Here is a 15,410-nt window from a genome sequence, read left to right as displayed (position 1 = left end):
CATAGCTAACAACATTTTAAAAAATGAAAAACTGTTCTTCTAGACCTTGTCTGCCACCTAAATTACAAAATAATAAAAGTGCTGTATCAGAAACTGGATTCTGCTTCCATATTCAGGTAAAGAAAGGGGAGAAAGAAGACAGAAAGCCTATCTGTTGGGCCTCCTGGTTCAGTTAACCTCAGATATGAGGTGAAGAATGAAAGACAATGATACATCTATCCGTAATAAGGGAAATTAAAATATAGGGTGGAGAAGCAGTTCACTCACTTAGAAAGGTTATCAGCACCTTCCACACGATTAGCTAATTGGGATTCATGTGATTTTGACTTTGTAAGTGGATATGCATCAGCTGGTTGCTGTAGTCCTGTCTGATGCTTCTTACATGGAGGAGGAGTTGTTGGGAACTTCCCTCTATCACCACCTAAGAATCAACAGAAATATTTCTATGATAAAAAGAACTTCTGTGACTGTCATAACCACACACACACTGATTAACACAAGTCAAATAACAAAAAACCACAATATATGTCCTGGGATCTCATCAACCCCAGTCCTAGCCACTCGGATTTTAACATCTATCAAGATACAATTATGTATTATAAAACGGTGTGGGTAAATATATGAAATCACTGCAGTAATTCTGAAGAACTTCAAATAATACCACTGGTTAACTACCCAGTATTTTATTATACATGTTTGATGTCTGAATGAAACTCACCTTTACCTTTGTTGACAGGAGGTGTTGAGGGTGGTGTGCACTGGTGCACAGGAGGTGAAAGTGGGGCATGACCTTGATGTGTTGGTGTGCTAGAATGGGGCAGAGAAATAATGGAAGATGTGGATGAAGCTGTAGCAAGTGTAGAGATGGAACCACCTAAGTTGTTGTAGTTATTGTTGTTGTAAGGGAGACAATCCTCTGATGGAACTGAGGAGCGGTCAGCACGATTTCGAGGAGGTTGAGGTGAAGTGCTGCCAATATTCTTTATTACTTGGTGACAATCCCATGAATCCCAATAGAGAGTAAGTTCAACTGCTTCACTGGGTGTCTCACCACGCAGAAGAATTTCTAAAAAGAAGAAGAAAAAACGTAATAACAATAGGTAATGGTTAAGTACTCTCATTGCCTAACCACTGTGCTATAAAATAGCATGGAGGCTGGCAGAAATTGTGAACTAATAATTATCCCATTTAATTATCCACTTCTGCACATTAATTCCATTAGCACAGATTCAGACTACCTTAACATCAAAACTACTTCTCTTATAACATAAAAATTATTACACACAGTTTGTGGGTATGCTTATAGATGTTAAACAGAATGATAAATTTTGATTCCACCCAACTTTTTGTTTTACACTGTATAAAAAATGTTGTATCAATACAACTGCAGTTAAATGACACCCGTGTCACACTCACCTCAGGTTACCATGTTCGTATTACCAATGGTAGAGAATTATAGCAAAAACAATGGAAAGCATCTGACATGAAGTTAATACTAAATTTCATGAAAATACATAAATTAATTCAAATGTTACTTTGGAGAGATTGGAGATTAGATGCACATGGACATGACAATAATGTAAGTCTAATCTTCCTTATAACATAAGAAAAAGAGAGAACATTAACTTCAATGTATCAGAACAACATTAACATGTACCTGTATATTTCTTAAGATTGTGTAGGGCTCGGGTGAGACGACGCACCTCTTCTTCCCTTGCATTTCCCTCACTGAGGATGTTACGAAGTTCATGCTCAGACTTCTCCTGTAATGCTTCCAGTGTTTCCACTTTCTGACATACACACTGAACAGTCACACAAAAACAAATGTAAAGTGAATGCCAAAGTTATATATCCCATGAATTTCATAAAAGTTTATTTTCATGAAGAGAAAATAACTCTAAGAGAAGAGTGTTTCTTTAGAAGCTAACAGTATGCTCAGCTAGTCAACAAATTCTCAACCTTTTATGGAACCTGAAGGTCCATTACTATATGGGGTAACTGTCACATCCAGAGCAGTAAAGTTGAGTTCCAAAAAGAACAAACAAACCTATATATAAAAAGAGGACCTCAAATACAGTCTCCTCTCATGTATGCAGGCTCCATTGGGAAAGGACCAGACTTACTGTAAGCACCAGGAGGGAGTTTAGAAAAGCTAGAAGCGGTCAAGTTGATATCAGGAACTTGAAGTAACTAATACACAAGGTTGCAATGAAGCAGGTGGAGACCTCAAACACGATCACTAAAGTGCCCAGAGCAGAAGAAAATACACCTAAAGATGTCAACCCTCCCTAAGGCCCAGAGATTACTGAAACATTCTCAGGCCACAAAGGGTGAACTCCATCAGAGTTTATGGACTTCGTCCATCATCCAAGGTTAAAATAAAATGCACATGATGTTTCAAAAACAGGATCCATTTTTGTCTTCAGGTGTCTCAATCACAGTGATTGAGACTAGCCCCATACATCTGAAGATGAAAACAAACTATATCATACCATCATCAGAACCCTACAGAATTCAGATAAACTGCATGTTTCTGATCTCTAATAGTGAGACAGACCACCAATATGTGTGCACAGAAGTCATTTCACCATCAAGCATCACATGAAGACAGGGACCTATGAGGCCCTAATTAGACTAAATGAAAACTATCTTCAAGAAATAATGTTAATTGCTCACCATGCCATACTACCCATACAGCAACCTCCACACAACACATATTCTATATAGATGGATGGATTAATTTTGGCAATTTAACAGCACTGAATCAACTGCAAAGGAGATTAATGTCAATAGGGGAAGTTGAGGTACTCACCAATGATGCATGGGTACTGCTCATTGATGATATATGAAAGTGGCCAAACACATAAAAATTTTGCAGGTGAAATATTTCTTTGGTTATTACGTTATCAACATGATGCAATATAAAAACAGTCAGTGTCTCAACATTTTAAAAATATGTACCCAACACTAAAATTAATCTGATCCTATAACACTGCAAGACATGTTTTAGACAATCTGTAACTCCCATAGTAAGAAGTACTTCCTGTGCAATGCTAACAACACAGAGTATTATTTCAGATGGGTATTTTGTCTCAAGCAAAATGGATATGAAAGGAAGGAGCCAGAGGAGAGGGAATGGAACAAAATCTAAAAAATAACCACAAAACCTTATTCAGGTATGTTCAAGTAGTACCCAGTTCTGAACAACTGACAAGTTGATATATCTTTTCACACAAAAAATACAACATCCCTATTAAGAAAACTGTTCATGTCAATTTAAATTATACATTTTTGGCAAGCAACATTAGTTCTTGTGACCAGTATTTATAGATGTTAGATGAATAAATCTGTGACAACTTTCAGGGAAGGAGAATCCAGTCCAGAAACCAAGCCACAGCTGGTATGTTACTAGAATGGATCTCAAAGATACAGAATGTAGATTGCATTCATCTGCCTGAAAATATGATCTAGTAGCAGGCTCTTGTCTTCAGACAAGCATTTGATAGTCTCAATAGGGACCAAATGTTAAATGATATTCTCCTATTAGGGATACCATCTAAATACATCAGGCTCATCAGAGCGACGTTGAAAGACTCCAAGGCTGTAGTAAGAGTAGATGGTGAGCTAACTAAACCATTTAAATACAATATGGGAGTTAGACAAGGAGATGCTCTCTCGACAATGCTCTTTAACCTGACGCTGGAAGCATCTATTCGGAAACTTGAGATCTCAGGACATATAGGCATCAAATCAATACACGTGAGTGCATATGCAGATGATCTAGCTATTATTAGCAGGAATAAAGCTGCACTGGAAGAAACAGTATTAAAATTGATAGAAGAAACAGAATTAAGGGGGCTAAAAATAAATGAATCGAAAACAAAATATATGAAAGTTACAAGAGCAGCAAGAAATGTCACAAATAAATTGAGAATAGGGCATTATAATTTTGAACATGTGCAGAATTTTAATTACCTGGGTTCACAGATTAATACTATAAATTCAGTAACTAATGAAATTAAAGCACGTATTGTGAATGGTAATAGATGTTACTATGCCTATCAGAATTTAATGAAGTCTAAAATACTGGGGAGGGGACTTAAACTGAGAATCTATAAAGTTCTGATAAGACCAGTAGTCACATATGGATGTGAAGCCTGGACATTAACTAGCTTTGATGAGCAACAACTTAGAACATTTGAACGCAAAATATTGCGGAAAATCTATGGTCCAATACAGAATAGTGATGGCTCCTGGAGAATTAGGATGAATCATGAACTAGATTGTATCATACAGGGAGCAGATATCGTGAGGCTAATCAAAAGCAAAAGGTTAGCCTGGCTTGGCCATGTTGCAAGAATGGAAGGAAACAGGGTAACTAGAAGAGTGATGGAATGGAGACCGATGGGAAGAAGGATGAGAGGGAGACCACGGAAACGATGGATAGACGACGTGGAGGAGGATGTGAGGACGATGGGAGTAAGGGGATGGAGAAGAATTGTGGATGATAGGACAGAATGGAAAAAATTCATCAAACAAGCTAAGACCCACACAGGGTTATAACGCTATAAGAAGAAGAAGAAGAAGCAGGCTCTTGTAAAGATGGTAATAAACTTCAGAGTTTCATAAAAGAATGGTAGTTTAGTTGAATGATTATTAGCTTCTGAAGGACTCTGCTTCACGGAATTATTTCTGTTCAAATGTCTACATATACACAAAGCAGAAAAATCTACTGAAATATCAAAATAAATTATCCATTTCTGATCATCAGCTTCAAATCCCAAGTTGACATTCTGCACAGTCACCCTTCTTAGGTAAATTTGTTTAAAATATATATCTCATTCCAAGCATGCAAAAACATACCAGAATTGATTCTGGACCTAGTCCAACCACTCGAAGCCACTGCTGCAATGATGGAATATGTTCCAACTCTGCAAACTGTGTATCATCTTTCATTTTTGCCTTTGTCATCAACTGGTGGGCATACATTTTAATTAACTTTCCCTAAAAGTTAAAAATTTATATCAGAAACCAACTTTTTATATCATGACTCTTAAGGGCATTCAGTATTAACACAGGGTTACTGATTTTTGCAAATGTTATCAAAATGTACTATCGCATACAATAACACAAATCATCTATCATAACACAATAAAATACACTTATACTGACCTCCAGGGTTCTTATTTCCTGCTGTGTAAGTTCTGCGCTTGTTGCACATTGTGTTCTCAATCCTTCCAAACGATATGCTGAAATGTCAATCATAGACTGCACAACCAGCAGTATCTCACGTCCTGTTTCTTGATGTGTCACTTCGTCCGCCATCACACCTAACATACTAGCTACAGAAATATCTCATATTTGGAAACCAGCCAATAGTCCACTTTTAATGTTACAAATAAGAGTTTTTGAAGTAAATACATCTTAAATATTCAATACACGACAAAACACTCCGCCATCTTGAAAGGTATGTTATATCTCCCTTTTTACGATATTTTCAGTCTTCTCGGAAAACCTGAGATTAAAGATGGCGATTTGCTTGTTGTGTTTGAATTGCTTATAGGCAGTTCATAATTTTGTTAAAACGCATTGGTTATCAGATGATTAAATTATTCACATTTTTAAGACGTTTCTTCAAAGTATAGCATTTACGTTAGAAGCACACTGGAAGGATAAACAAGTTAGAAAGCATAAATTACCTTTATAAACCTAAGGCAGAATTTGTCATTTGTGGTGACATTAATGTTGATTGCCTTACTGAAAGCTACCACAAACAATGTCTGTACTCCCTACTAACATCCTTTAATCTCATGTCAATAGTTAACTACTCCAGTACTGTCATTAGTAATGTTTTTATAGATAGTTCAGGAAAGATCATGTTTCTATTGAATCGGTGACAAATGGGCTCTATGATCATGATGCTCAACTTCAAGTTATAAAAAAATATTGAGTCGATATCTAATTATCATAATTACAGGAAACAATTCAGACTTATAAATAATAACACTATTAAAGAATTTATAATGCACCTAAATAATGACAACTGGGAGTCAGTAGATTCAAAATTTAACACATTCCTAAATATCTTCTTAAGAAATTTTGAATAGATTGTGGTAAATTTTATGTTGCTCTTTTGAGTTATTGTATCATAATTTGGCTGTAAAGCAGATGTTTTTCAAGTGCATGTCAGGGATTATTACTTCTTTATTGAACCACGATTACAACGTGTTAGAAATTTCCTGAGTACAATTAAGTACAAAAATACAGTTATTTGCTAGTGTGACCATTTACAAAATTTTTTGTCCTGTTATAACTAGCATTTCAACTCCTTCATTCAGGTGTAGCCTGTCCACAGTCATGTCACAAATACATTTTAATATATTTTGTCCCAATAAAAAGACGGCTTTCATTGTTCTGTCCTTTATTCAAGAAAGTATGAATAAAATTGATCAATTTGTAATTTTTCTTTTTGTTTTAGAAATGTACCAAACTAGACATATTACTCTGAAGGTGTTAAAAATGTTAAAATATTTGATGGGTAAGTGTCATGAAAAGCGATTGAAAATAAAGGGCACAAATGAATGTGCCAAAATAATGTCCCAAAATCCAGTTGTGTTTATTCATAAAAAAGTGACATTTAAAAATAATTTGCACCTTCATGGCTAACCCTTCTACCATTTATTTTGATATTGTATTGCCAATGCTTTTGAGTTCAAGAGTTTTTCATGATATTTTTCTACCAAATTTTATGTTTTTAATACTCTCAGAGTAAGAGGCCACATCTGACACCTTTGTGAAACAAGAAGAAAAATCCCAGATGAACAGATTTTATTCTTTACTTTCTTGAATAGAAGAACAGAATAATGAAAACCCTATTTTTGCTGAGATAACATTTTAAAAGTGCATTTATTAAATCATGTCATATAACCATTACCAAAACAAAATAAGTTCCTTTCTGTTTCAGCATTACCAATATTTAACTTGTCATTAGTCATAAATTTTAAGAGCCATAATCTGAAGTAATTGAAACCCATTGATATAAGAATTAAAAATGGTAACAATCATATGCTTTGAAAGTTATATCATAATTATATTATTTTTAATTATGACTTTTGTTATAGTATACGTCAAAATACATCTCTATATAAGAAACTGTGAGAATAAATACTATTATCTATGAAAATGTATGCATGTCATGTCATTGCTAGAGTTTTAAACCTTTTATGACATTGTATTTCAGGTATGTCCCATATGTACCTCCTATTTCAAGATCTAGAGAAATCTGGAAATGAAGATAAGATTAAAATACTGCAGTCTTTGGGTCATCTACTGTCTTCTAATTTTGAAATGAAAGATGAATTTCACAAACTAGGAGGTGTTTCAGTCATTCTAAAATATTTAGATAAAGATGACTGGAAGATTGCTGGAAATGCATTTCACATTCTTGGATTCTCTATATTGCAACGTGTAAGATAGATACTACTTTCAGTGCTTGGTGCTGCATACATTGTATATTAATACATATTTAATAAATATCAGGTTCTATAAACATAACTCCACTAGTTTCACAAAGTTATTGAAGAAGAAACTTAAAAATTTGTCTTATGGTAACAGGAGGTTAAAACTCTTATACTGTGAGGTTGATGGCCACAACTTAACTCTGGGGTAAACAGTTTAGCTGTACAGTAGTGTGATATATGGCCCACTTAACTGATTGTAGGGAATACTGCACAGACAGTAAAGGTTACATTTTTATATAGTAGTAGTAACTATATGCTTTTTAATGCTCATTAATTCTATATTTTGTCCCGAGAGAGTGTGTTTATAATTTCAATTTTTATCAGAATAAACAGCAATTATTTTTATGAATATCAGCAGGAAGAATATAGTATAATATCACCTATTGTCTTCACAAATTAAGGACCCAAAAAGACATAAATATATAAAACCAAACCTCTTATTTTTTCCTATTTTGTTTTTCTTGTTGCTTATAAGCATCTCATATTCAGTAAACAATGACAAGAGTATAAATAATGGAACTTAACACATAATTTTTTTTTTATTTTACAGAAAGAACTTCAGATGCAATTAACCACACAGCATATGTTCAAAACAATACTAAAACATTTGGAACAAGGCACAGTCAACCACAAACGAGGGTCCATGTTTCTTATAGCAAGCATTGTAGAAGGAAATGTTCCAGGCCAGATCTTAGCTCGAGAATCAGGATGCTTGTACCAATTGATATGGCTGTTTCATGAAGTCATTCAACAAAATACTAAAGTTAGTGATAACACTATAAAATTCAGATAAACTGGTATGAACAGTTAGTTGTGTCATAGCAATGACTGTCTTGCATAATTATCAGCCTTCCTCTTGCTAGTGCATTACAAAGTGAAGACAACTATTGAGGCATGTGATGTTAGACTTAGGACAGAAAGGGGGCACCTGACTGGATTAAGTATATGGTGATAAATAATGTGGTAACAGTATTTAATAATAATGGTAATTTGGGCAGCATTCATAGCAACACAACAGGCATGACTAGCTTCACAGTCTTATGACTTTGTCTAGCATTGCTTGATAACTTCATAAGCAGCACTATAAACAAAAATATAAGCCAAGTAGAATTATAAGAAAGAAGTCAAGAGTCACTATTGTTTTATTTCCATATACATTTATATTTTTCCTGATTCTGATTTTAAAAGCTACTGTCATTCATATCTGCCATCCAGCAATCTCTCATGCCACCTTAAAACAAAAGCCCTAAACATCTGTCCTATTTCTTCCGTTTTATTTTCTTCCTTTAAAAATATCTTCTAAAAGTATTTTTTGAACAAGGTCAGAATGTACCTTTTTATATTTAGCTCTATCTGTAATCTCTTTGTGTAAAAACGTTTACCCTCTGATTAATATAAGACAACAATAGGCAGATTATATTTTCTTTAATTGAAAGATGAAAACCTGTATATTATGATAACTCTGTAAATAGTTCTAAGTAATTTTTAAGAACCTCAAGTCATACTGTAATGCAAAAATTTCCTTTTCTTTATTAGGAAGAAGAAAAGTCACAATGTTTGTACTTCCTGTGTACTGCTATTAAGATGTGTGTTCATAACCCACAAAACTGCGAAAATCAGCATCAGACAAGTCTTATTATACCAAAGGTATACATACCCTTTCACCTTTTTACAATATCTACCAGACTACATGGTGTAAATTCCAGAATTTGTCCAGTCTTCACTTACTAATTTGTTAACATATATACTTACAAGCATATCAATAGCTGAAAGGTTTACAACAAATGTAACCATTATTGAAGTGCACGGCTATGAATATGTGGACTGAACTTCATGACACATAGGCTTGGTAACAACTGACCTGACTTTCCCCACAGCAGGTCGAGTATATTTTCAGGTACTGACACGTGTTTTTGCACCATATCAGCCAAGAGTGCTTGCTCTTCCTGTAAACTGCATGACAGTGGCTTGTCTAGTACAGCAGTTCCTTCAAGTCAATTTTTATCTTGTGTTGAAATATAATGTTGAATCCTCTTGATTTCATGCTTATTTTATCATTACAGGCTATAACTTTCCTTGACAACTGGTTTCATGAGGCATTCAACTCATACTTGACAGAATGTGTAGATACAATGGTGCCCATGTTGGTCAATATAATCTTGGACAATCCAACCAACCAACTCAGTTTTTCCACCTATTCAGGAATACAAACATTGGTCATGTAAGTTGTCAAGTTAAAAGTTTCATTAACAAACTGACTACTAACTAATGCTGTGGTAGCAGAGGCTTAAGGTTCAGAATAGCTGATACCAAAGCCCACCACATGACACAACTTTGAGTATTTTAAATGTAATTACAATTTTTTATGACAGTTATTCTGTCCACTGTTTTGTAACATTGTGTCCTAAAATAAGAATATAAGTAGAATGTATTAAAAACAAAGTGCCAAGGATAGTAGCTGGCTTATGACGGAGATAGATATGTAATCATAGATTGAACCAAGAAATGTCTACAAAATTGTGGGGACACCAATGTAGATGGTCAAAGAATGAAGAGAATAAAAGGAAATGAGGCCAGATTTCAACTCAGATTGGTGCATATTTCTTTTGCTGTTACAGCCTCATTCAAGCAGAAATTAATTTTATTTTTGCCCTGTGCCATAACAATTCATTTCCTTGCATGCTGACGCTAATATACTATTATCTTATGTACCCTTGATACACTACATCTTAATGTAAAACATGACATGCAAAAATTCATTTTACATTGTACAATGTTCAGCATGGCAAAGTGTTAAGGTGGTGACAGTGTACTGTATTTATTTTCTGTTTCCAGAGGACTGAATACATTGGAAAGTTGGCAGGAGGCACCACTTAATATAGAAACTGTTAAGGTGAAAATTATCTGCTTATTGGATGCTGCCATTTGTGGCAACATTGTTAACAGCGAACAAGCTACAGTGCTGGGTGTAATTCCTCTCTTATTAAAAATGTTACAGAATTTTACAGATCAGGTGAGTACAGACATGAACTGTTTTATGTTTTGTTACAAGCTCTTATTTTGGGATTTATATTTGTAATGTAGTTAAAAACATTCAGAACAATTTTCTGCTTCTGGAAATTTGTATAACCAGTGTTATCCTTTCCAAAGAACACATTTTGCAATAGCACAATGACACAGAAAAACTAAAACTTGTAAAACAGGCTTTTGGAGTATACTAAGATTGATTCTGTGAGAAGCTATTGCAACAAAGGGTTACTACATCTGTAAAGAGTGGAAATTATACTCTAAGTAAAGAATATATGATTAATGAAACAAAATTTAAACTTTTTGTCCAAAGAAGTAAACTGTGAATTGGTTTCACTACCATCTAATGGAAGAAATGTTTCATTACAACTCAGTATGAGGAAACAGAAATGAGAAATTAAACTTCATACAAGTGGTGCCACTGAAAGTAAAAGCCTGTTAAGGATGCTGTTTTTCAAAACACTGGATAAGCCATACAGTATATAATATGTAGCCCCCAGAATTCAATACACCAGCAGCAAGAAATTTTATAACTTGTTTAATTAAGAGTGTTTTCTTTATATGCAGAAGTATATTATATATTGTATTTATTTTCTTTTGTAAATAGCATAAATTCAGCCTCCTGCTTGCATTAACCCACTTGGTAGAGAATTCTCCAAAGAGCAAGGAAGAATTTTTACAAGCAAATGGGATTACTGCTGTGGTGGTTGCAACTGTGAATCTCAACACAGATTCACAGATTACAGTTGCTGCTAATTGTCTTTTGAAATTATGTGCAACAAATGTTTTGAGAGATAAATATAATTACTCTCCAGACAGTCCACAAAGAAACATAAATCATCATGAAACTGGTATCAATATATGTAATATAGAAGGAAAAAAACAGTCAAGAACTCAAGAGCTGGCATTTGTAGATGTTAATTCTAACAAAGAAAGTAACGTTAATAATGATATATTTGATGACAAATCACAAAGAAGAATATGTCAGTATGAAATCATTAATGACCAAAACAATAACATGCAAAGAGAAAACCAGTTAGTAACTGATGAAATTAGTGCAGATTACCTCAGTTCTACAAAACAATTCTGCTTTATTAATGAAGGCAACCCAACAAAACATATGAACAAGGCAGTGCAAACTTGTGACCTTGTTAGGTCAAACTTAGATTCCTGCTTTTCACTTAATCACAATGAACAGAAGATTCTGCCAAAACAAAAGAGACAATCTTGTGCAAATGATGACACTCAAGGCCACAGCAGAGCATGTTACAATAATCCACGCACACAAAACAATAAGACTGCAATGCAAGTAGGCAGAGATATAAATGACAGACATTTGACTAAAGATAAATCTGATATCTGTAGAGTGTTGCACAATCAGCATCAAGACAGGCACATACAAGAGACATCTGAGATTGTGTCCACCTACAGTACAACAAAAAATCTTAAGAATTACAAAATTCCACTGCAGAAAAGCCATAAGCCTCACGAAGATACACAGTCAAAAACATATCAGCAACATGATACTCCCAAAAAAATGGAAATCCACTCCAGTCAGCACCATGAGACATGTAGATCTATACCATGGGCATCTGAAGAAGTATGTACCTGTGACAGTACAAAAAAGCCAATGAATTATTTTCATCAAGATTGCAGGCTTCCACTTCAGGAAATCCATAGTTCTCAAGAACTATTACAAACTATTCCACAACAGTACACTTCCAGAACAAGAGAAATTCACCTAAATGAAGTAAACTACCCAGTTAACACTTTCCAGAATCCAGGGGTATGTAGTTCAAACTCAAGGAAACCATCCAGTATGTATTATTCTCTTCCTTATCCAAAAATTTCTCATAATACATGTCAAAAGGAAATAAACCAGCAACAACATACTTCCAACACAAAGGAATTTCATCACAGTGAAGTAAACAGTTCAGTGAACAGGTTCCTGAATCCCCTGATATATACACCAAATACAAGCAAACCATTCAGTACACCTTATTCTTTATCTCGTCTAAAAATGCCTAATACACAATGGAAGGACATAAACTGGCAACAGTGTACTTCTAACACAAAAGAATGTCACTCTGTAGAATTAAATGATTCACTAGATACTTTCAAGTTTCCAGTGCTACATACTCCAAGTATCAACAAATCATCCAATGAAGATTATGGTGTTTCTCACAACACATGCAAGGCAGAAATAAACCAGAAGCAGTGTGCTTCCAAAGTAAAGAAAATTAATCCCAATGAAGTAAACACAAGCAATACACAGTACTGTCTTTCTCATTCCAAAATATCTTGTAACACATGTCACAGAGAAATAAAGCAGCAACAAATTACCTCTAATCCAAATGAAGTAAATGATTCATTTAAAATTCTGAATCCATCACTACACACTTCAAATAGAAGCAAACCACCCAAAGCACACTACTCTTCTGACATGTTTCACAGGGAAGAGAAACAAGAAGCAAGCAATGTATTACAGAATTTTGCCAACAGTATCCCAAGTGTTGAGAAATCATTAAGATGTTTATCATATACAATTCACACTCCAGTCAATATGGCAAAAAGATACCTGAGAGAGAAATTTTTCAGGAATAGCAGGACACAAGTAAATAATACAGACATAAATAAAACAGGACAGGAATTCAAGACAGTTGTACATATTGAAGAGGAAGATACATTACAAGGAGAGTTAGAAGTCCAAAAATCCCAAAATATGAAAGTAGATAAAATTACTCCTATGATGGAGAACACAAATTACAGAAGTCCACAAAATGAGAAAGGTATTCCAAGCCCAATAATAAATCAAGATAAAGAAGTTAATGCATCAACTGAACAATTACAATCCCCTTGGTTAAGCAGTGTTAATTCTTCTATACAAAGAGAACCAGAAAATAAGCTGACGAAAAGTATATGCACACCTGTTAGTACTCCAGTTACACCATGCAGTTTGACTTCACATACAAAAAATTCAGTACGGCATAGACATAAGAATTTACAATCTCATCAGTTCCATATGTTAAGGTATTCAGAGGAAGAACTCAACAATCTTGTAGCAGGAGTTGCAAAGTATGGACTGGATTTCAAGGCATGTATATTTTTAAAAATTATATATTAGTGCAATAGGAATTAGGCAGTTACAGCTAAACGGGGGGGGGGGGGGGGGGAGATCAAAAAACTACATCCCACACCATAAAACTTAGAAGATGCCTTAGGCTTGCATTCTTTGGAGAAAGAGATCACATGTGAGACCATGGTATAGAAGTAAGCAGCTACCAACATTCCCAAGATAGACCCTACATCATTTTGTTATGAAATAGGAATTTTACCTGACATCAGCAATTTGAGACAACATATCAATGAAAAGATTTTATATCAATATGAAAAATGTGTATAATCTTAATTCTCATAAACTTAATTCACTTTTTCTCTATAGTGAGGTGCAAGATGAATGTAATACATTTTCCATATAAGAGGTTCAACTTCATTTTTTAAATTTTCTTGGCATCTGTCTTAAATCTAAATATTAAATGCCATGTGGACCAACCAATTGTTTTCCTGTTAAATTTTTTTTGTAAACTTTAGTTACTTAAATAAGGTGGATGACATGAGCAGGGCATGTAAGATGTGAAGATGTAATTGAACTGGCTTAGGTTAGTGTCCAGTGGCAGGCTTTTGTGAGTAACATTCAGGCCTTATTAGATGAATTATAAACTGTTCAAGAAAGACTCTGTCATGGAGTTCCATGTTGAAGCTAGCACATCAATTAATTAACAATGTTTTACAACTTTCTCCTCTGTTAGTAATATAACTGTGTTTTTTAAACACTGTCTTCTCCCTATAAAGGGCCAGGGCAATCAATGTACAATTAATTATGTGTACAACAGAAAATTCAAATAAAACTCAAATCTTTTACTCTGCTCATTTTTGTAAGCGAAGTTATATTTACCAGAAAATTAGATAAAATCACCTATCTCAGTGTTGCACTGAATTTATTATACTACAAATACTGCACTATTACCAGTACTTGTTACTTGCAGGCAATTCGCAGGGCTTATTGTTTCAATAGGAAGAGAACACCCAAGGATCTCTATCTTAAGTGGAGGAGTACATTTATCATTTCAGACACAGGCTTCAAGGTAAGAATAATTATTATGAGGCACAAACCACAAAAGAATGAAATGTAATGAGAATAAGGAAGGATAACAAGTTCATGGATTCAATCTTGTTTGTTTGTTGTTGTTGGGATTTTTTTTGTTTTTTCCCTCCCAGTTATGTGTGTTTTGTATTGATGATGATTCTATGAATTTTGTTTTGAAAAGGCTGTTTTATTTTCAGTATGCACTATAGTTCTTATATGTTTGTTCAATTATTGCTGATGATTCTTTCAATTCTAGTTTCACAGATGTCAGGAAGTGGTCACCCAAGACAACCTTCTGAGCATAAACTGAATGCTGATACAGATGTTTTATAATAAAAACTTGTTTCAAGTAATGTCATAAACTACACAGTAATCATACTTGCATAGTGTAGCAGTGTTAAGACATGGCTGTGGTGCAGTGAAATATATATCTTAATAAAAGCTTATGGAATGTAAATAAAAACTGTGCTTTGGTATTATGAAAGTAATCACTTAACCATACTGGAGTAATATTAAGTATAAAATACAAATTTTTTATTAATAGGCTGATCTTGTTACAATCTGCACAGACATATGTTTAATAGAAAATTTTAAATTACAGTTAAGTAATTTCACAGTAAGTACAGTTTAGTTAGTGAGAAAGCAATGTGCATTTTCCAGTTTGTTACAATAATAATCCAGTATTCTGTAAATAAATGTTTTGATTCAAATTTTCA

General features: G+C 34.1%; 2 protein-coding genes across 7 annotated transcripts in view; one reads left to right on the top strand and one right to left on the bottom strand.

The window, feature by feature from the left end:
- Positions 1-5,337, bottom strand: part of ksr (kinase suppressor of ras) — a 21,998-nt gene extending 16,661 nt beyond the window's left edge. For both annotated transcript variants that reach the window (XM_022071166.2, XM_022071167.2), the window contains exons 1-5: positions 5,173-5,337; positions 4,864-5,004; positions 1,658-1,802; positions 719-1,066; positions 268-421 (exon numbers count right to left, since the gene is read on the bottom strand). In XM_022071166.2, the coding sequence (XP_021926858.1) occupies positions 268-421; positions 719-1,066; positions 1,658-1,802; positions 4,864-5,004; positions 5,173-5,337 (953 nt within the window). The remainder of the gene's footprint in view (positions 1-267; positions 422-718; positions 1,067-1,657; positions 1,803-4,863; positions 5,005-5,172) is intronic.
- The window catches only part of LOC110833294 (telomere repeats-binding bouquet formation protein 1), a 20,219-nt gene extending 4,809 nt beyond the window's left edge, over positions 1-15,410 (top strand). The window contains exons 1-9 of one of the 5 annotated variants that reach the window (XM_022071163.2): positions 5,346-5,467; positions 7,241-7,467; positions 8,071-8,283; positions 9,057-9,167; positions 9,584-9,741; positions 10,356-10,533; positions 11,155-13,641; positions 14,594-14,692; positions 14,951-15,410. In XM_022071163.2, coding sequence (XP_021926855.1) covers positions 7,243-7,467; positions 8,071-8,283; positions 9,057-9,167; positions 9,584-9,741; positions 10,356-10,533; positions 11,155-13,641; positions 14,594-14,692; positions 14,951-15,004 — 3,525 coding nt within the window. In that variant the 5' untranslated portion in view covers positions 5,346-5,467; positions 7,241-7,242 and the 3' untranslated portion in view covers positions 15,005-15,410. Of the gene's footprint in view, positions 1-5,345; positions 5,468-5,502; positions 5,681-7,240; positions 7,468-8,070; positions 8,284-9,056; positions 9,168-9,583; positions 9,742-10,355; positions 10,534-11,154; positions 13,642-14,593; positions 14,693-14,950 lie in introns of those variants that run through there. The other 4 variants (XM_087349263.1, XM_022071162.2, XM_087349262.1 and 1 more) reach the window with 4 other exon arrangements.

This window comes from Zootermopsis nevadensis, unplaced genomic scaffold (assembly GCF_977971745.1).
Source record: "Zootermopsis nevadensis isolate Lab colony 2312 unplaced genomic scaffold, Znev_1.0 Znev_ptg000015l, whole genome shotgun sequence".
NCBI lineage: Eukaryota > Metazoa > Arthropoda > Insecta > Blattodea > Termopsidae > Zootermopsis > Zootermopsis nevadensis.
This window is presented reverse-complemented; position numbering and strand designations above follow the sequence as displayed.